The sequence below is a fragment of the Lycorma delicatula genome, chromosome 4, assembly GCF_047948215.1.
Source record: "Lycorma delicatula isolate Av1 chromosome 4, ASM4794821v1, whole genome shotgun sequence".
Classification (NCBI taxonomy): Eukaryota; Metazoa; Arthropoda; class Insecta; order Hemiptera; family Fulgoridae; genus Lycorma; species Lycorma delicatula.
The window spans coordinates 101,421,407-101,444,787 of record NC_134458.1 but is presented as its reverse complement, the minus strand read 5'-3'; the positions used below and the strand labels follow the sequence as shown (position 1 = coordinate 101,444,787).

At 31.2% G+C, this 23,381-nt stretch overlaps 1 protein-coding gene across 4 annotated transcripts in view; it reads right to left on the bottom strand.

Annotated features, from left to right (window-relative positions):
* Positions 1-569: 569 nt before the first annotated feature.
* Positions 570-23,381, bottom strand: part of RfC3 (replication factor C subunit RfC3) — a 37,682-nt gene continuing 14,870 nt past the window's right edge. For all 4 annotated transcript variants that reach the window (XM_075363824.1, XM_075363825.1, XM_075363827.1 and 1 more), the window contains 5 exons: positions 18,184-18,474; positions 16,466-16,625; positions 11,773-11,984; positions 6,832-6,909; positions 570-821 (listed from right to left, as the gene is read on the bottom strand). In XM_075363824.1, coding sequence (XP_075219939.1) covers positions 664-821; positions 6,832-6,909; positions 11,773-11,984; positions 16,466-16,625; positions 18,184-18,474 — 899 coding nt within the window. In that variant the 3' untranslated portion in view covers positions 570-663. The remainder of the gene's footprint in view (positions 822-6,831; positions 6,910-11,772; positions 11,985-16,465; positions 16,626-18,183; positions 18,475-23,381) is intronic.

Here is a 23,381-nt window from a genome sequence, read left to right as displayed (position 1 = left end):
TAATGCTCAATTCAACTACCAAAAAAAATTTCTCAGTATAACCTATAAATCAATTTTTTATGACAAAGATTTTATTTATGATAATAATTACAGAGTCTGCAACATTTATTTATGATTTAAGACAAAATCTAATCATAGATAAATATGCAGTAAAAGCAACTGTAAAATCTTCATAAAGTTTCATTTCCAGCAAATTTTAAGTGAACAAAATGACAGCAGCAATACCCTCATTTTGATAAACACAACAGAATGACAGATTATAATATTGTAAAATGTTAACTGTATTTATTCAATAAAAATTAATTTTTTTTTTAAATTCCAGAGTATTTTTTTTCTGATGTCTTATTTTAAGATATGAACTTTGTAATTAAAACAAATCTCCCAATTTGAACCCAAAACCTTTTGGATGAAAGGAAAAGATGCTACCACTTTGCCACAAAGATCAGTAAAGCAGAACAAAAGTGAATTTATTCTGAAAGTATTCACACACACACACACCCAAATGCAAAAGAAATCTTTTTTAAAAAGGATATCAATTAATGATTAATAATGTTAAAAAAAACACAAAGAACATATCAAATTGCCAGTTTTATTTTCATCTTATTACAAATAAACAAAAAAATTATAAAAACTGAAAAAAATTACATAAAAACATGGAATTCACTAAACATTATCTGGAAGCTTAATATTTATACGAGCCAAACTAAATGCAGAAACCAATGCTGACAGCTGTAAATTTTCAGAAGTACCAGACAACAATCTGTATTCAATCTCAGCCAATTTTATTAATAAATCAATTAAAGTTTCTGGTGGCAGTGATACTGAAAAAAATTTCATATTAACAAGTGTACATTTTAAATATAAATAAACAATCAAATGATTAACATATATCCAACACTACTGTTAAGCATCTATTACGTAATATTCACTGCAACGGCATAACATCCAAGCATTTATTGGTTCCTAGCTACATACTGATAATTAAAGAATTTATCAGGGAATATTTATACGAGATTTGTTAGAAAAAAAGACTGAACATTTTAAATTGCAGATGGCATGCTGCAGCCACCATGTGCACCTAGCATCATATTGTAACATACAGCCTTTTACTGGGTTCCAATCTATGCATTAGTTGACAAATAACTACTGATTGAGGGAGGTTATGCATAAGCTACTTGTCGGATTAGTGAAAAAGCAAAATGAAAGAACTGAAGGAGCAATGCATGTGTGAAATTTTGCGTAATATTGGGGTCAAACTTTCACAAAAACATTCCAAGTGCTCAACCAAGAAGACAAGGATAACTGCATGAGCCGAATGCAGTGCTATGATTAAGGTTCAAAAATTGAGCAGTGCAAAGGAACCAATTTTAAAAAGTAAAGTTACAAAAATAGCAGAGTCAGTTACCAGTAAATTAAACGATTCCTTTGATTTAAATACTTCTGCAGAAGAAACCAGTTTAGTACCAAAAAATATGCTAATTTAGGTAGGGAATATGAAGAATTAATCATTGAAATAAAGGGTAAAATGAAAAAAGTTACATCAACCCAGAAAAAAATTAATATTTTAAGTTTATTACCAAACAGCTGGAGCATTCAAAAAATTCAAAATGAGCTTAGTGTTAGTCAGTATTTAGCCCATCAATCCAAACAATTAGTTTAAACAAGTGAGATTTTGCTACAAATCAACAAAAACAAAACTCAGTCACGTAACTGTTGATATTGATATTAAATGTGTCCAAGAATTTTACAAGAATGATGAGCACAGCTAAATGATGCCACGCAGGAAGGACTGTGTCTCTGTAAGACAGGCTGACGGGAAGAAATTAATATTCAAAAAAGGCTTATCTTAAGTAACTTAAAAGAATTGTTCACAGCCTTCAAAGAAAAACATAATTTAAAAATTGGTTTTTCAAAATTTGCTGATTTAAGACTTAAATTTTTTTTTCTGGCTGGTGGGCCAGGTACTCACTCTGTTTCTTTATATGTGTGTGTGTGTCACCCACCAAAATGTAAAAGTCATGTTGTCTGATCTAAAAATGAAATTTGGTTATAAAATTCTCCTTTTAGCCATGGTATATGATACAGAAAATGAAATGTGCATGCTGTCACAGTGTGAAAAATGTCCAGGCACTAATGAAGTGTTCAGATTACTGCAAGAGAGCCAGAATAATTTTGATTCTGAAATTATTTTCAAACAGTGGGTTTCTGTTGACCGTTGTGAACTAACTACTCAGATTCTTCCATTTCAAGAGTACTTAAATAAACATACTGAAAATTTAAATAATCTAAAAAGGCATCATTTTGTTGCAAAGAAACATGCTAATTTCCTCAACATTAAAAAGGAAAACTTGGAGGATGAATGCATTGTAGTAGGAGACTCCTCTCAACATTTTCCTTTTGTGATACAGGATTAGGTCCAGTCATATCATCGGTCAAAAACTTATGCCACAGTATACCATTTATCATATATTTTAAAAATAAAGGAAAATTACAAAGCCAAAGCTACTGTGTGATTAATGAGTACTTGAAACAGAATACTACATCATTCTTCTGCTTCTAAAATTAAGTTATAAATAAAGTAAAAATACTGTTACCAAAAGTTAAACAATTTTTTAATTTTTCTGATGGCTCCTCAGCCCAGTATAAAATTTAAAAAAAAATGTCATAAATTTGTGCTAACATCGAGAAGATTTTGATATCACAGCTGAATGACATTTTTTGCCTCATACCATGGAAAAGAACCATATGATTGTATTAGTGGAACTGTAAAAAGGAATGTGACTAAAGCAAACCATCAAAGGACAGTCAACAATCAAATTGTTACACCTTCTGAAATGTACAATTATTGCAAAAACAATATTAAAAATATAATATTTATTTTCTACTCTAACAAAGATGTTCAAGAGGCGGAAGAATACCTCAGTTCTCGTTATCAGGTAATTTCAACAATCCCAGAAACAAGAACCTTTCACAGTTATGTTCCAACAAGTCAGAAATATATATTGATACCCCATCGGGTTGGTCTAGTGGTTAACGCGTCTTTCCAAATCAGCTGATTTGGAAAGTCGAGAGTTACAGCGTTCAAGTCCTAGTAAAGCCAGATATTTTTACACGGATTTGAATACTAGATCGTGGATACCGGTGTTCTTTGGTGGTTGGGTTTCAATTAACCACACATCTCAGGAATGGTCGAACTGAGAATGTACAAGACTACACTTCATTTACACTCATACATATCATCCTCATTCATCCTCTGAAGTATTATCTAAAACGGTAGTTACCGGAGGCTAAACAGGAAAAAGAAAGAAAGAAATATATATTGAAAGTTCAGGCAACCTCTGAATCAGAAACATTTATGTTAGTATCAGTACACAAGAACATTAGTGTTTCTGATTGCTTTATAGGTTTACCAAAGCCAAAATGTAAAAATTATGTCTGTTACATATACGATGGCAAGTGGTGATTAGGCAAAGTCATGGAAGTCAAAATAGATGAAAACGAAGAGGAATATTTTAACACATTTTATTTAACACATTTTTTTCATCCGCAGGGTTCTGGTACTTCATTCAAGAAATCATTGAGGTATAATCAAACATGGGTTCAATTGGAAAATATTTGAAAGATTTTCACATCTTCAGAGCTTTTTCTATAAACTACTGGAAGAAGACACAACATTACACCAAAGATGAATGAAGACTTATCAGTTCTACTCCATAAAAAAATGGCAGGAGCACTAAGATATGTTAGTTATCAAAAAGTGCAAGATTTATTATTCATAATTTCCATTAGCAGGAGTAAAATAAGGTAAAAGTGAATTGAACAACTTGTTAATGTATTTGAATAGTTTGTAATTATTATTTATAATTCTGTAATTGACTATTTATTAGTTATCAACTTATTTATTGTAATGAGTTTAGTTGGAATTTTTATAATCTGAAAAAATACATAACATCAGTATTTTTGGAAAAGTGTTTTTAGCGATTCATGTTGGCTTCATTACTTGTCAACCCCTTTGAGTAACAAAATAAATTTTATATGGTTTTAAAGTACATAAAAAGTACTTAATGCAGTAAACATTTCAGACTTTTGCCACCTGCCCCACATGTTGATTTTTGGGCCCCAAAAATGATACATTTTCAAAATATTATGATTTGGCAACCATTTTTTTTAATGAAGGACACTCAGTAACAGTCCAACTTTTTTTTTTTGTAAGTACTACTAGTACATAAGAGTTAAAAGGTAAAAAACTGGCCTAAACCCATCATTATTTATTTTGGGCCCAAAATTAAAAAACAAATTTGTAAACATAACTTCAGAAAACATTACAAGATTTGGTTATGTAACAAACTGAATTTTGAGTATACTAAGATGAAGCTCCATCTTTACTCTTTCCAAAAAACCATTTTTGACCCTCTGTGCAATGTAAAATAAGAATGCTACATCTCCTGGAAAAAGTGATGAAAATGGCTGTTTTTACCTGTTGGCGAGTTTAGAAAATTGTCTATTACTCAAGAAAACTTTTCTTTTTAAAATATTAAAAAAATTTTTTTGGCTGCTACAAGGTGGGTAGTTATCATATACCAAATATCAAAATAAAAAATAGTGATGCACTGATCATTTGTTGAATTAAATTGAATACCCCCACTTTCAACTTATTTCCTCACTCTCATACAGATCAGTTACTTTTTCTATTGTTTCAAAATCTAATGTTCTACCAGGTTTAGGATCAGGACATGACATGATACGACACCTTTTTCTTTACCCAGCCTTTCGCTTTCCTTGCAGTGCAGTTTGATACTCCAAATTCATTCAGAATGTCTTTTAAAGTCCAACTTTTAGGATGCGTCAATATTTAATCCTGATGCTCTTATCATTGTAATATTAAATTTTTCCTTCAATTGGTTGATAATTTCACGGTCGGAGAAGAGAGAAATAGCATTTTGTTCAGAATCTGAATCCATGTTCAATATTTTTTTTTGAATACTACTGCTGATTTTGAACCTGAGGGTATTTTCTCTCACAGTCATTTTTTTTGAATAGGTGATTCATTTAAAACAATCAAACTTTTGTTCAGAGCATTTACAGCTTCATATTTTTCTAGCAAATACAAAGGATCTAATTGTTGAAATTCATCAGAAGTAGATTCTTCAGCATTATTTTTAGCAGATGCTTTTAACATTTTGTGGCAAGTATCACACATTTTGTAACCTTGTTTAAGAAAAGTAAATGTTTGCACAAGTTCTTGCTTACACTTCTCAGGTTTTTCTTACAGAAATTTACTTTTCAATTGGATTGCAACAGTACATTTTACTTGAAGCTGTAGAAATTGATGGTTCCACGCTGGTCAGTGTATTCTGGTCCACGGCTGTGATAAATTAGTAGTCATAAAACACCAAAACTGTAGAGAAAGGCAAGCTTAGTTAACAAAGAGTGATTGAAAAATCTGAAAAAAAAAAAATAGGTTTTGCATCACTTTATGATCAGCCCTCTTGGGGAGTACACCACTTCTGTTCCAAGAGATGATCCAGACTGAATATTCCTTTATATGTCTCAACAGGATGAAACATATACATTCTTTTGCTGGCAATAGGAGTGCATGTCATGACAAGCTAATCTTCTGCCTCATCAAGTGACCCAGTCTGGAAGACTGGGAGGGGAGGTTTTTCATTGACTGAATCTCAATTAGCAATTGCCACATGGGGGAATCAATTAGAATATTCTGCTGTACCTAATTATTACAAAATTATTTTTTAACATGATCCCATCGCAATCCCACTATGAAATGTTTACTACATGTACAACACATTAGGAAGCAAAAAATATATTTTTTCAAATTTAAAAAAAATACATACACTTCTGGATATATTCAAGGTCAAATAATATTTTTGGTGGCCTTGTACTATTAATATCACAAAACCCTTCCAAGTGATATATCATATGAAAACCCATTCCAAGAGCTTTAGAATGACACCAGAATGAGCTCTCAATCTCATTCTGGAGATTTCTCAGGAGCTGAGAAATTATTCTTTTTTAATTACCCAAACCTTGCTTTTTGCAATCTATAACTTTTTTACGCGGTCCTATACAAAAAAACTGAGTGACTGATAAATCTGTAAAAAAATTTCTTTGCTTCACTTCATGGGTAGAGCCAAACCTGTAAAAAAATTAACACCTGTCTTATAAGTTAAAAAATGTTAAGCTTTCAGCTATTTTGCATATGCTATTTTTCACTCCTCTTTTAATAGCAAATAAAACTAAAGAACTTGATACCCGATATCTAAATCAGAAATATCATAATCAAAAGTTGAACAAAACTCTGCATATCCATAATAAATAGAACATACTTTCAAACTGGTTATTATGAGAAAAATTTTCAAAATAACCTATGCTAAACAGCTAATAGATTAAACATTTGTAAATTTTAGGTAAAAATAACAAATGAATAAAATACCTTACACCTTCCTTCAACCACACATATGACTACAAATTTGAATAACTTTTAACCATGGTAAACAAATACTGGATACTAAATATTTACCGTATGATGTATGACCAGTATTAAAACATAATAAATAAAATAAAATAATACTGCGATGAAGAAATAAGACTCCTACCAAAAAAAATTTGATGCAGAAATACATACAATGGCTAATCCATTACATAAAAATTTAAGAAATTAAATAATAGATGCCATTAAAATGCAAATTTAAACATCATAATAACAAAAATAAATTTAACTTTTGAAAAAAAGCGATAAAAGAAATTATTTTTACATTTAATAGTTTTGTATATTAAAATTAAATAAAAAAATATATTAAAATATTTTATTACCTCTATGAAGCAAAAGATGAAGTTCTGTTAATATATCTTGTAAAGCTAATCCTTTCGCCAGTTTTAATTCTTTTATAGCTAAATAAATAAATAGAATAAAATATACTGTTAAAAGAAGCAATAAAAAAAAATCTATGAGTATAAATGTGAAAATCCTTGGTCCATTTTTAACAATCCTATATTTTTCTTCATATGAGGGTAAATCAAATATAAATGGGATCTTTGTTCCTGAGTGTCTATGGTTGGCAGGACTGGGCCTGCGCTTCTAGTATGCTTGGGTGGGGTCATTATGAGTAAGGAAAGCCAGCCATTCCACACTCCCAGCCAATTCATCAGTAATGCTCACGATGTTGGAACAACAGGTGTACCCCTCCACTGCGCAATGCATAAATATAAAATTTCTTGCTCGTGAAGGAAATTTTCCGGCGATTGACTGCACAGTTCGGGGACCAAACATTGTCAAGGACTTGTAGGTTTGCCTGGCATAAGAGTTCAAGGAAGGATGAGAATGACTGAAAAATCAGGAACACGATTGCCATCCTCAGACCAGCATTACAGACAAAAATATTTGTGCAGTTCGAGACATTATTGAAGATGATCAATGGGTGAGAGTATCTGAAATTGCAGGACAGGTCGGAATAAATTATGGGGGCTGTCAAGCAATCATCACAAATGACCTACAGTTCTGTAAAGTGTGTGCCAGATGGATCCCTTGTATTTTGACCGCATATCAAAAGTTGAGACGTTTGGAGGTCTGTCAGAGGCTTACAGCAAGGTTTGCGAAAGGTGATACATTTTTGACTCGGATCATCACCTGCGATGAAACGTGGTTCCACCACTACACTCCCAGGTCGAAACAGGCCAGTATGGTGAGGTGGAGGAAAGGGGAGGCAGCCCCAGTGAAAGTCAAGACTCGACAGTCAGCTGTCATGGTTCTTTCAACCGGTTTTTTTATCGCCAAGGCATTTTGCTTGAGTTTTTGCATGAGCGATGCACAATCAAAACTGCTTACTACTGTGAGCTGTTGAAAGAGGTGAGGACTGCATATTGCAGCAAAAATCGAGACCAACCAATTCGAGAGGCCATCCTCCTCAACAACAATGCCAGGCCTTATACTGCAGCTCTATGCTCAAAACTAGAAGAAATCTACTGGACTAAACATGATTATCCTCCCTACAGCCCGACCTATCGCCCTGCAAATTTCATTTGTTTGGGCTGCTTAAAGAAGCCCAAGCAGGGCCACGATTTGAAGATGACGAGGGCGTGGAGGGATTTGTGTGCAATTGGCTCATGACACAACAATCTTCATTCTATGATGCTGCGATAAAAAAACCTTCATTCTCGCTGGGAAAAATGTATTTCTAAAACAGGAAACTATGTAGAAAAATAAATTATATTTGCCTTTTATTTTTCAATACATTAAAAAAAAAAAAAAAATCCCATTTATATTTGATTTACCCTCGTCCAAATAAATATAAAATGCAAGCAAATATATGAATAATAGCCAATTAAAACAGCACCTACATTGTCACTTAACCATGTTAACTAAATTGTACACTCTGATCAAAGTGATTTGACTTTTGAAACATTTTATAATTAAGGTTTATTTATATGTTCTTTTTTTTTTAGGATTAATTCCTGAAGTAAGCTTCAAGCTTTTGTTATGAATGTAGTACAAAGATATTGTTTATTATAAAAATTATCCATGTTGTAAATTTAAACAAAATCTCTTAAATAAAATTTTATTATTTACATTTTTTAAGTTTCTGAACAGTTAAGAACTAATAAAATTTATGATTATTGTTAGTTCGTTAGTTGTTATGTTTTTGTTAATTTAGTTTTAAGTTCATTTATTTTCATCTTACATAATTCCATTAAAGAATGAAAAAATTTGTGCAATGGCCCCTGTTACGTTTTCACCCCCTCATGCCATCAGGTGCTGCAACCTAGTGGAGGCTAGGGTGCCCATGGCAAACTGTGGTCGCCAGACCATAACGCCACTCTACCTCACAAGCTGCTCCCTCGAGCACTGTACGTAGTGTCTTCTAACCAGTCTGCACTCATACCTGACCCAAGGTGGTCGCTTCTGGATGGACTCTCAATTCTTCTTCGGATGAACATTACTTTAAGTTTTGTTTAGTTTATGTTTGCTATCTTTAACGTTAAGTTATAAGTTTCAAGTGTTATGTTACAAAATTATTTTAAACTGCCAAGACGGCATACAATTAAACAATCCTTCAGTAATCAACAAGGTGTTGTCTTCATTCATTACCTACGAACACATACAGTCCACCCTCACTCTAAAATCTACCGCAATGCTGTTAACTAAGGGCATCCTGTCGATGTCACAACAGCCCCCCCAAAAAAATTAAACAGAAAGGAGTAACAAAGCGTCTCCTACGACCCTGTTGGTGCACAACCCAAACATTAGGTACTCATTATTGTAGCTATATAAAATGTAACATTCAGGTGTCATGGAATATTATAGATTCCTTTTCACAATAAATAAGGGGCCCTCCAATTATTGAAAATAATCTTTACTGATATAGTACGTCTTCAAAAGTTTTGGAGAAACATAGCCTATGGTTTTTACAGTGAAGACAAGTTACACCAAAATAAGTTTTGTTTTCCTTGTATAATCCAGACTAAGAAACAAATATGAAAACATAATTTTTAACAATTTTAACTGTCATATAACAGACTATATGTTTTCAAAATTTTTATAAGTTCCCTCTGTATCATTATTTTCTGCATTTATCTACAAAAAAACTATCTTTAAATTTATTAAACATTGGTAATATTAATTCAAACTTGCATTTTCATACAAAATTGTTTAAAAAAAGGTATTTAAAATCTTATTTTTCTAAAATCAAATACAGAAGAGTACTTTTAAAGCAGAAGAGTACTTTTAAAGCTTTTTGATATAAAAAAAAAAAATGGATATATCTACTAGTGGTGTAACAAAATGTCCTGGCATTAAAACCAAAATCTTTCTGCCTAGCCCAAAAAATTACAAAAATTGGTGTCAAAGAAAAAATTAAATAAATGATAATTGGATCATTTATTTAATTTTTTCTTTGACAGTGAGTGAATTTTTCAAAAAAGCTATTATTATTATTCTGTCTAAAATGTTAAAAAGTTGTATTTTATGCTTGAAAAACTATTGCAGGTATTTTATGCAATAAAATTATGATAAAATGAAGATGACTGAAACTGAAAATCATGGAAGAATATAGAATGTAAAAGGTATTTTGAGGCTAAGAGAATGGCACTGAATAGAAGGTTTACAAAAATGTAATATTAATTAAACAATAAATCTTTTAAATGACTTTTTATCAATGCAGTATTTTAAAATTATTATATTGTTAGTCGATACATTTTTACTCATGATATGGGATACAATTAAATGACATAATTCACAATATAACTTTTAAAAAGATTGAATTAATAACTTAAATGTACTATTTGTGGACATTAAATACAGTAAATAAAAACAGCTAACTGAGATTTTGATATGCACACTACAGAAAATAGAACTGATCAGTTATGATTCTCTATATATTGTATTTCTCCTCACCATTATAAACTTGGCTGCCTGTAATATGCATTGGGAGAACATAGACATTTTTAAATGCACAAACAATCTGTAACAGTTTATTGTTATACTGTTAAGTATTACTATCATATGAAATTGTATCTGTGATAGCTAGATTCCTTTCTTAATTATGACACTTTCATTATGTTACTGCAACTTTTATACTAGATGATTTCAACATTTGTATTTTGTTAAAAGAAACTGATATATAAGCTTAACAATTGTTATCTATACCACTACTGTAACAACTCAATTTTTATTTTATATTTAATTACACAAAAAATTGTAACAGTTAAACACCCAACTGCAATATAATAAAACAAAATTTAACTCAAAACATATACACCCCCTTCTTTTGTGACAGTACCTCTCAATATCTCCCAACCAACAAGTTAAACTTTCTATTTTTAAATTAACTCAATCTCCCAATCACAAAATGAAGGGAAAACTGATTTTAAGTTAACTATTCCGACAATATTCATTTGGAGGTCCTGAGCTCAAATTCTGGTCAGATATGACATCTTTCACAAACTACAAAATTTCATTCCATATCCCACACACAAGTTACAAGCTTATGTAAAGATATCATCAAACAAAAAAAAAATTTTTGTTCATGAAATAACTTAAAAAAAAAAAAGTAGGAGGAGGTAAGAATACTTTTATTTCTTATCACTGATAATACTTTCCAAAAACATTAAATGTTAACAATATAAAAGAGAACACTTTCTATTTAATAAGACAAATAAACTCATCATTCTTTTCTTAATATTTAATGTTACATTTTCAATTAGCTGGATCCACTGAAATGCATTAAGGTTATATTCTACCTCAACATATGAATAAATGTTTGTTTTACGTACCATTTTGATTATAGTGAAAATAAGTTGCAAGATTCATTATAAACATTTGTTTTACAATGAACAATACTTTGATGTTTTTCTAGAGGATTTCTTTATTCACAATAATCATTAAAATCAACCCAGATTACATAGGTGTTGCACTGTTTTCCAAAATTACACTGCTTTTTTGATTACTTCCTTTTTTTGAATGTTTGTATGTACAAAATACATAAAACATAACTTCATGCAAAAGATTTCAGTATATTGTCATCTCTTTTAAAACCAAAAGAATCGTTTTTGGTCACAAAAAAATTAAGCAGTGTCTATCAGTCTTTAAGTACTGTATTAAAGTAAATGAACAATTTCAAATTATAATTTGAAACAAAAAATCTGAGCACAAAAAATATTTTGACATGACAGTAAAACATAAAATTACATAAGTATTGGCTAAGCATAATAATCAATATACTAAAAAAACAAACAAAAATGATCTATTTTCAGACTTACAAGTATAAGCAGTTTTGAAATCATGATTTAATAACCATTGTAATATGTTACGTATATCAGATTTTAACGGATGTCCAACACATGTATATACATTTTCTTCATTTACTTCAGGAAATGCTGTAGCTGTACTTTGAAGCACATTAAGAACTTTACGCATATCACCTTGTGACAACTGCATTAATGCTTTCTTACCATCTTCCGTTACTTTAACACTACAAAGGAAAATACAATAACAATAACAGAAACAAAAGAAAAAAATAAATATATTTTCATGAATTACATAATTTAATTTTTTATTTACTCACAATTAAAAAAATTAACTTAAATAAAATAATTCAACAATCTTAATTTTGAAAATCAAGAAGACACACAAAAACTATATAAAAAAAGCTATTTAAAACTAGGTGGCCAATTTGATTGTTAAATAATAATCAGTATATACTGAGGAATTAGTATGTAAAAAAAATATATACACAATACTTAAAAAATATTACAAAACAAGCATTCATCACAGTGTTTATAGGATCAAAGTAAAAAGAAAGAAAATATAAATGCTGACCAAAAGGTTAACGAATATTGTTTTGGTGATCTGTAAATCACAGTGTTAAACACACTTACACTAAATAAAGAAATGATGCTGTATACAGAGTGAACCATGAAGTTCTTGCAGAACATTTATAACGTATTCTACAGAATTAAATAATTTAATTTTTTTATACATTTAAAAAAATGTATTTTAAATCTGAATAAAATTCAAATTTTTCTTTGTTTTATTCAACTTTATCTTACACCATTTTGTTCAGAATTAAATTCTCTAAAAGTACTATTTAAAATGTTATATGTTTATTACCCATTTAACAATGTTACTGAATGTCAAATATAAAAAAACAGTATTTTTTTACCCCGACTTATTTGTTTTCACACCAGATTTCTCAAAAACTACTGCAGTTATGTTTTGGGACCTATTTTATTTGATTTTTCAGGTCAACGTCCTAAAAATTTCAGTATGGTCTTATTTCACCAGGGTAGCTGAAATCTGAGTAAAATCTTTCACTTGCTGTAACTCTCAAATGAAGCATTTTAAGGCAAATGTTTCTATGAACTTTTTCCTACTTCACGATTAGAATTTGATATGCAAACCTCGGAAAAATTTGATGATATACCCTGTGTACCAATATTAATAATTTATCTATAAATATATAAAATGATTTTACATTTCGTTTATGAATTTTAAATCAAAGAATGTGAACATCATTTACTTAAGTTCATAAATAAATTTTGTGTTTTTGTTAATTTGGTTTAATTATTTTTTTTTAATTTTCAATGTGATGAGAAGTAACTAAAGGAAAAAATATATGTCAACCAGACAATATTTTAGACAAAATAATTAAGTTTAAAATTTTCCCTTCAAATTTTGAAAATGGAAGCAAAAACTATTTTAATCATTAATAGCTAGTATTAGTTTTATCAAATTATGTGTTATTTGATAAAATTGTAAACCTTTTATTGTGAAAAAAATAACACCTCTTTTGTTTAATCTGATGATAAACAATTGAGATATGGCTAGAGTTGTTCAATTAATTGCAAAAATGATGGTCTGACAATTTTTCTGTCTGTTTTCACTTACTTCACTAATCAAATAAATAATAATTTTTATTATCATACATCATATTAGTCACTTGAATAGACAGTCGCTTAAAGCAACTTTTATCTACTGGTCTCTTGTGCCAAAGTCAACTGAACAGACTCTTAGAAAAGGAATTGTTACTTGTCTGTGCTGCTCTCTGTTGGCTTTTTTATAATTATTAGAACAGAACAAATTATACAGCGTCCACTGATGCAAAAATATCTGCGATTGACCAAGAGGTAGGCAATTTATAATACTGTGAATATAATTTTAATTTTGTTGGTTTCTTTAGTCGTGTGCGTGCTACAGTTTTTTCAGTTGTAAGTGTAGCATTTATTATTAATATAGTAATTTAATGTTAAACTTTAGAAATGTTTAATGTGTTTTTCAAGTAGGCTACTGTAATTTTGTTATTTTCTTTGGTAGGCTGCTTAGTTGTTTTGTTTTGAAAATGAATACCAATGATGATTTGGATCATATAGATTGTGAAGGAAGTGATTTTGATATTTCAGATTATTCTATTGAATCTAGAAGTGATAGTGATGATTCTGATAAAGAATTAACTAGTGAAGAAAATAAGATAGGAGGCAATATTGATACCGGTATTCAAAATATAACCTCAAACATTAATATGCCATCAAATATCATTGTTATCAAAGTACCTCCTACTGAAAATCAATTCTCTTCAACTTCTTTTGTTAACTTATATGACAATGATTTACTATCTTTGTCATCTCAAAACGTAGTTCAGCCTACACAAATTTCAGATATTACCAAAAGAACCTACGCCTATCTCAACCAGTAATAACAGTGAAATCTGGACCAAAGTTATTCCACCTGAAACCAACACAAACCACAGTGAAATTCCCTTTTCTGTTCATCATCCAGGACCTAATACTAGACTTATTCCTCCAAGAAATTCTCCTCCAATTTCTTATATTTCTATGATGTTTGATAATAACTTCTGGTCAACATTAGTGACAGAAACTAACTTGTATGCTGAATAAGACGAGATAGATGGCATGAAAGAATGGTTAGAAACTCATCCTTCTAGTAGAACTCACAAATGGAGGCCTGTAAAACATGGGTTTTTGTAATGCAGAATATGAGCTTAAATTCAAAAAACAATACAAAATAAACCTGTTGGGATACTTGGAGAAGCAAAGTGATGCCTTTCTTTAGTGAGGTAATGGCATGAAATGAGTTTCAATTGACTTACACTCATATTTCAAATAATAATAATTTGATTCCTAAAGGTAATGAAGGGTTCAATCCCTAGTTTAAAGTAAGATTTTTGCTTTCTTATTTTAATCAGAAATGGAAGGCACTCTTTATGCCAAATCAAATGGCCTGCACAGATGAAAGCCTAATTGGCATGAAAAATTGAAGTATATATTCAATATATGCCTAACAAATGGGCACTCACAGTTTGGAATAGAGAAATTTCAATTATGTGACAGTTCCAGTGGTTATGTCCTGCAAACTGAATTGTACAATAGTAAAGGTTTCTTTGCTATTGGAGATCCACTTGGGATGACTAATGCTGTAGTCTTATTTTTAACTAATATTTTCAAAGTAGAAGGTAAGGGGTATTCCTCATTACAGACAATTTTTACACTTAAGTATCTGTAGTAGAATTGTATAATAGGAAAGTTATGATGAGGACTGTAAGGTCTAATTCCAGAGGTGTACCCAAAGAGCTAACGCACTACAAATTTCAATCTATGAGAGAAGTAGTATTTTTTAGAAAAGGGGCTCTGTTAGCTTGTGCTTTTAAAGTGAAAAAAACTAAAAAAAACATGTTCCATGCTTTCATCTGTTGAAGAGGCAGAGATGGAAGAACATAAGATTAAATTTGACTAAGAGGTAAGAAAACCATCTATGATACATAAAATAAAAATATGGGTGGTGTTGATGTAAAAGACAAAAAGGTTTATCATGTTCCTGCTAACCATGCTACAAGGAGGTACTGGAAAAAAATATTTCAAAATTTAATTGATGAAGCAGAACTAAATATGTACATAATCTACTGTGGTAACACAGATAATGCTTTGCTACGATGTGATTTCCTAGTGGATATTATTGAAGCAATATGTTATGGCAATACTGAGGAAGATGTGCCTCTGAGACCTGGACCTCTGATAAACTTAAAATCTAGCGAGATTTCAAAAAACCAATTTTATTTGTAAAACTTCCAGATAGAAAGGAAAGAAAGTTTATTGTCTGTGGTCCAGAAAATACAAGAAATAGGTCAACATTTTTGTGTCCTTGTTGTAATTAGGAATCCATTGCAACTGTTGGGAAAAACTAGATTACAACTGTCCATTAGGTTACAAATGGCAGAAAAAATGCCTGAAATAAAATGAATAAATTTGTTAAATCATCCTAATATAGATAAAATGTAAATAATGCAACTCTATTGAACAATCCTATAAATTAGTTTTATGTAAAAATGTATTTTGTTGTGTTCAGTGGTGAGTAGTGTAGTGAACTGAATGTTGCAGTGCGAGACTTTTTTTGTTTCTAACTTGTACTAATATCAATTTATTGCAATGAAACTTTGACAGACAAACACAAAAAACTATAAATAATAAAATGAATATTTAAGAAAATTCCTGCTATCTACAGATAATTCTCTATGAGTACTCAGATTTTACTTTTTTTGTATGTTTCTTGAATTTTTATGTTTGTTGCTACATTTAATGAACAGTCTTTTACTTATTTTACTGATATTTAGGTATTTTGAAAAATGAAATCTTTCTGAATAATTTGATATCTTATACATTTTACAGTGTCCTATAAACAACAAAGTTGTAAAAAAATTATCAGAAGGCCGAGAAACAGATAAATTTGAGCTGGCAACATAGATTGTTCTTAATGGGCTGTTGGAAGGTTAATATCACATCTCCCATTCAACTGCTATTGACTTATTTTAGTGGTGAGCCACTAACAATCAAAAAGAAATTTTGATACGATAAACATTATTTACAATCTAGATCTAAAACAAAATTAAGTGATAATAAGTGTATACACTTAGATGAATATAAAATTTAGTAATTTACTTACTTTTCCTCCTTTATAACATGCTCTAATCGTGGTAATATTTGTGCTGGATCAAGAGGACCAAATCGAAATCTTGTACAACGAGATTGTAAAGCAGGTATTATTTTACCGAGATAATTACATATTAGACAAAAACGTACATTCTCCGTGAATTTTTCAATAACTGAAAAAAAATTATTACTGTAAATCAATTCAGATATTTTTCTACAGCACACAACTTTAATACTTCTGTACCAACTCTAATGTAACATAAAGTGCCATACTGTACATAGAGCAAAACCAGAAGCAATTTAATGAATTAAGATGGATATGGTTAAACACATATCTCTCTTGCACTTTATCAATCTAATACTGTTCATGATATATTTATTAAAATATGTTAAAAGTAGAAAGAGAACACTCCAGGGAAAAATTTGACATTGGTGAAGTATAATTTTGATGAATATAGAAAAAACTTATATTCACTCTTGTATTCCATTCATTAAAAGAAAGTACAGCATTATACAATCCTAAGATAGTGTTTCTAATATAAAATAAATTTTAAAAAACTTTTTGGAACTCAAAATAACAATAACAAATGACTAGTTTGGACTAAGTATTTGCGAGCAGTTGTGTACAATAACTCAGGCTCTACAAAATGTTTACAAATCGATTCATTATTACACCAACAGCTTTAGGAGTAGAGAATTATAACACGAATATTTAATACAAATTAATTTACCTTTATTTTAACTATACTCCAAGCATTTACATTTTTTAGACTAGTAAGCAAGTAGTCATTAGTGGAAAACTTAATGAAACTTACAGTGTTTGACTTTTTAACACCATTAACATTACTTTTTGGTTATTCCATAATAATTCTGTAAGCTATTTTAAAATGTCAGTTACTCTTTCCAGATATTTTTTCCTCCAAGGTTGGATTTGCCCAACACACTTATAAACTCTCAATCTCCTTGAGACCATTCGAAGCAAACTCTAACACTTATGAACTCTTCTTTATTGTCATATCTGTACAATAATGAAACTAAGATAATTTAAATTAATTAAACAAATTACCAGACAAGTGAAAATTGGGTATTCAGTAATATACATAAAAATGTGAGTTTTCTTTAAAAAATTAATTAATAACTTTTTTCCAGTAAAAATCATTAACTAATATAAATTAAAAGATGAAAATCAAAAATTTTACCAAAAACCTGTAAGAAAAAATAGTAAGATTATTTATGTCTAAAAGTATACATATGTCCATTAGCACTTTGCTGTAAAATAGTCATATAGATTCCCATCTATAGCTCAATCCCACTTTTCAGATTAACTTTGTTACTCCATCATCTTAATGAAACACATAATAATAACAACTTCTAGTATTTTAAAAAATTTTGTCAAACTCATAAATTTGACTTGAGTTGAAATTGTTATATCAATTTTTGATATCTAGTAGAAAGTGTTAAATTATTTAATTACAACCACAACATCACTTTAGCAATGAAAAATAATAAATTTAAAAACAGGAACATTATATAAGAGATTATATGCTTGTTAATATAAAATGTTTATTATAATGTTTTGTTAATATAAAATGCTTAGAAGTTACTCCTAAAATCACTAAACTACATATAAAATATCAAACTAATTCCAAAGTGATGACTATATTATCAAGCTTCAATAGCTTTTTACTTTTGTAATATAATTTACAAGATAGATTTTTAAAGTATACTTACTTCGCCGTAAAGCATTCTGGGCATCATTAGTCATTGCATCTGCTTCATCCAGTATAATTAATTTGAAGCCGGATTTAAATATAGTTCTAGTCGATGCAAAATTTAATATCTGCCCTCTAACAATGCCAATACCCCTATCATCTGAAGCATTCAGTTCTAATACCATTGAATTGAACTGTGCAGAAGGGTATAACTGACGAGCACATGCTAATATTGTACTGGTTTTACCAGTACCGGGTGGCCCATAAAATAATAAATGTGGTAATTGATCTTCATTGATAAATTTATTTACTGTAAATCAAATTAGAAAATAAAAATTATTAATATAAATGAATTATTTCACAATGGTTATCCAATACGTAAACAAATATCTCTTTACTTAAAAACATATGACATAAAACTCACAATGGTCATCCAATGTGTAAGTAGACACCTCTGAACTTAAAAACATAAGACATACAATACATTCAAATTCAAGAGCTGGCTTTTTTTTCATGAATTTAAAACAACTAATCAATACTATGTGCATAACTGTCATTAATCTTTCAACAGTGTCATGTCCTGAGGATGTAAAACCATCCAATATATACTCATGCAAAACCAATAAAAATAAATAGAGATATGTTTATAATACTGAAAAAATATATAATTAGAGAAGAAAAATATGCTTCTTCTTATAGATAATGCTAATCTGCATACTGCACAATCAATTAACCAGAGGTCCCGGGTATGAATCCTGGTCAGGCAAGGCATTTTTAATGCACTACAAAATTCCATTTCCATATCCCACTCAAAAACTTCGAGCATATATGGCAATAAAAAAAAAAATATATATATTGTCGCCGAATGACGTCGACAGCATGTGGGCACTTAATAACCTTATGGTAGCCCTGAAAAGGGCCTTTTTTGTCGTCGATTGGTTTCAACAGCTCATTGTAGTCACTAACCTTATGGCAGCCCTGAGAAGGGCTGTTGTCGTTGAATGGCTTTGATGGCTTGTAATTCATAACCTTGTGGTGGGCCTGAAAAGGGCTGTTTTTTGCATTAGCTCTGAGAAGAGATGCTGGGTCCAAAAGCTGGTCTGCGGCAAAGTCGGGGAGTTGCGGCTCATCCATTTAAGTCAGACCGGGCTTTCCCTCAGCAACAGTTGGGTCCCCACTACAGTATGGCAGTGGTGGCCCACAGTTACAGTCACAGTGTCGGGTCGGCGTCGGTCATCCTTCGCCGGCGCGGTTCGTATACTGTGCGCCAGTTCACATCTGAGTTGCTATACCTTGTTCGTCCGCCGATATTAAATTAGGCATACATGTGGTAACAATATACAATTAAGTTCGAAAATTCTTGCTATATTCATCGTATAAGGCAAATTTAAGTCTTCCATAAGATTTCTCTTTTTTGAGCCCTTCATGGAATCATTCATTATACTGGATGATTCAAAAACGACTACACAACTTTAAAAGCATATACGATGGATATCTCTAAAGTAAAGACCGCTGGGAAATTTCTCTCCTTAAGGTTGGCGAACCTGTGTAATTCATGGCTACGCTAGTGATGTACAGACTGCATTGTTGTCTGTAAGTTGTCGCGTTGTAATATCTTTGATTACGTGTGAATTACTACGTTATAAAATGAACAGGAAAATCGATGTTGCCGCCAACTATGAAATTCGTAGAATCGTACGTTTTTTACACTATCAGAACGTTAAGCCGGCTGAAATTCACAGGCAGTTGGTTGGTTGCTGTGTACGGTGATAATATAATGAATGAAAGATACGTCTGAAAATGGTGCGAAAGAGTTAGAAATAAGAATTAATGTACATGATGAAGAACGTTCAGGCAAGCCATCGATAATCACCAAGGACTTGTTGAAACGCGTAGAAGAAGAAATCAGAAAAGATCGTCGCTCAACGATTTCCGACCTGGCCTTACTTTTTCCTGGCGTTTCAAGAGCTGTTCGGTCGCATTGTTCACGACCGTTTAGGCTTCAGAAAAGTTTGTGCCGCACGTCTTAACGGAACGTCACAAAAAATCCAAATGGAATCTGCTTTGAAATTTTTGATGCGGTACATAAAAAAAATATGATAAGTTCCTTAATTCAATTGTTACCGGCGATGAAACATGGATTTCGTATTACACGCCAGACAGAAAACGGCAGTAAAGTGAATGGCGTCATCCTCGATCACCAACCAGACCGTCAAAGGTCAAGCCACAGCCATTTGGACGCAAACTGATGGCCACAGTCTTTTGGGATCGGTTTGGCATACTGCTGATTAATTTCATGCCATGTGGAACGACTATAAATGCAAAGGCCTACTGCGAAACTCTCGTAAGTTACAGGGCGCCATTCAAAACGGGAGACGTGAGCGGCTGACCCACGGCGTCGTCATGCTGCAATATAATGCACGTCCACGTGTTGCGGGTCCGACTCATGGTTTACTAAGAACATTTGGATGGGAGATTTACGATCACCCACCATATACTCCGGTCTTAGCTCCTTCTGATTACCATCTATTTGGGAAATTGAACGAATTTTTGAGCGGTAAGCGATTCGCGGGTTACGATGAACATAAAAATGCTGTTAATCAATGGCTAAATGGACTGGCGGCAGAAGAATACGACGAGGGTATATTGAAGCTGGTGTATCGCTACGACAAATGTCTTGATTCATGTGGCGATTAGAGAAGTAGTATGTATAATGTATGTAGTTTAAGAGAAATAAAAAATATTTATAAAGTTTACAAAATAATTTTTTTTACAATGAAACGGTCTTTACTTTAGAGATAACTTCTCGTAAAAATTTATTGAGATAACTTACAAATTCGGTTGAAGTCTCATTTCATAGAAAAACTCAAGTTTTTTCACCCAACATTGGTTCAATATGCTTCCTAATGTGAATACATCCCACCTAAGTCGATTTCATTCCAGAGAGTAGCCAGCAAGTCGGGCGTTACATCTACACTTACGGTGTTAATTCAAAGACTTAGCTCAACAAGACCAGCAAGCAAAGGTGGTACATAAACTCAAAATTTAATGAAACCCCACAAGAAAAAATCTACCAGGGGTCAAATCTAGGGACCTTCAAGAACAATCCATCGACCTGCGAGTAGAGTATCAAGATCTCAAACTTCTAAGCGATAGTGAGGTGGTGCCCCATCTTGCTAATAATAATGGCATTTATCTTGGTCAGCATCATCTAACTGAGGAATAAAAAGTTAGCATGCCCAGATAAACGATACCATTTATGGTTGCCTGAAAAATGCTGGTTTGCTTAGGACATAAAAAACAGTGTTCTTAGGGCTATCATGAATGTACTGCAAAGTTTCATGAGGGTTTTTGCAACCCCATATTTAACATTTAGTTATGGGTGTTCACCTTCCACTGATGTGAAACATTGACTCATCACTAAAAATTAAATTATTTAAAAATGTATCATTGTCTGCAATTCTATCCATCTCTTCCACACAAAACTGCAGCCGAGCCACTTTGTTGTCATCTGTAACGTGTTTAACCACGGTTAATTTGTATGGCTTCAAGTGCAGTTGTTCAAGTAATATGTGCCAAAGAGTTATTTGTGGAATCCCTGTCTTATGTGATGCACGTCGAGTTGCTTTCTTCAGACTACATGCAAAGCTTTCTTCAAGTTGTTCCACAGCAGCTACAGGGACATGTTGGCGTCCTGGTGATTTTATATGTATAACAGAACAACCTGTCTCAATGAAGGTTTGGAGCCAAGAATAAACTGAATGCCTACTAGAAGGCTGTCTACTATACTCTATGAAAATTATGTTAAACTGAGTTGCTGACTACAAATCGTGAAACCAAAGCACACAGTGAGCACATTCCGCACCAGTACATATATCCATTTTTAACACTGGTGACAGCGCTGGTGGCCAAATTCATTATTAACAAACTACACGAGTCAAAACTTGATGTGTTTTGCTATGAAATGAGACCTCAACTGAATTTGTAAGCTATCTAAACAAATTTTTATATGCTTTTAAATTTGTGAAGTACTTTTTGAATCGCCTGGTATATAATCAAGTTTTACAGAAACAAACTGGTTTAAACTTCAAGACAAACAATTCTTTGCTGTTGACATAAAAACAAGTAGTGATGAAAAAAATATAGTACAGCTAATGATTACACTGAAAAAATTTATATGTTGTTATATTTTCTGAATAAATTTTATTAATTCATTAACTGTAACTACACTGATTAAACGACCCTAAACATCATATAATATGAAATACAAAAATCAGCCAACTTGGAAGCTCTGTTGGTAGAAATATTAGTATACACAAAGATTCTAAATTAAATTCCCACTACAGGATGACGTTCTTTATCAATAATCACTTTCATGCTCATCTAACTAAAGTAGAATAATAAAAAGTGAAAGATGGATTACTTAACTGTTGTCAGAATTGCTGTCCTATAAAAGACAAAGCCTGGCTAACCTAAATAGTACAATTGATAAAATTTTAGCTCATTTAATGTTCATTATTTTCTAAATTTATTGTGTACAAACTGCACAATAAAAATTATTTAGATATTTAACAATCTGAATAAAAAAAATTACATACTGTTTTGTCCATTTTTAGTTAAGTGCAATAAAACCACATAGCACGTAAAATTTACAAAAATAAAAATGCTGTTAAAAAGATATATCATGTAAATCTGTTTAGTACATTTAACAAATTTCAGCCATACAATACAAGGAAATTCATAAGCTTAGGGATTAAAAAAAAACTTCAGTTTTGAAGAAAATTAAAATACAGAAAATTAATTCAAACTGTCATTCTTATATTTATAAAATAGTAAGGAAAACTGTAAAGTTTTGTGATCATGAAAACATTTTCCTATAATTGAATGAAATAAATAAAAATGTGGAAACAAATTTAATGCAATTAACAAAGAGGTATTGTGACAGAACACAGATTAATTTCTTTCTTAATGACACAGCATCTAAAATGCCAAAATCTTAAAGATAATCAAATCAAGCAAAGGAGAAACTAAAGCTAGGATTAGAACCAGTTAAGGATTAGACAGGTTCTTCTTTATAGGTACTTGCTTAGTCGGGCTAGTTCATAGAGCTGTAACGATCGCATTGTCTACTAAATAAATTTAAAACTAAGGGACAATGAGTCCTTGAGGTGCAACCCATTGAGCCATGTTAATAAGACTTTATAACTTACCACATAA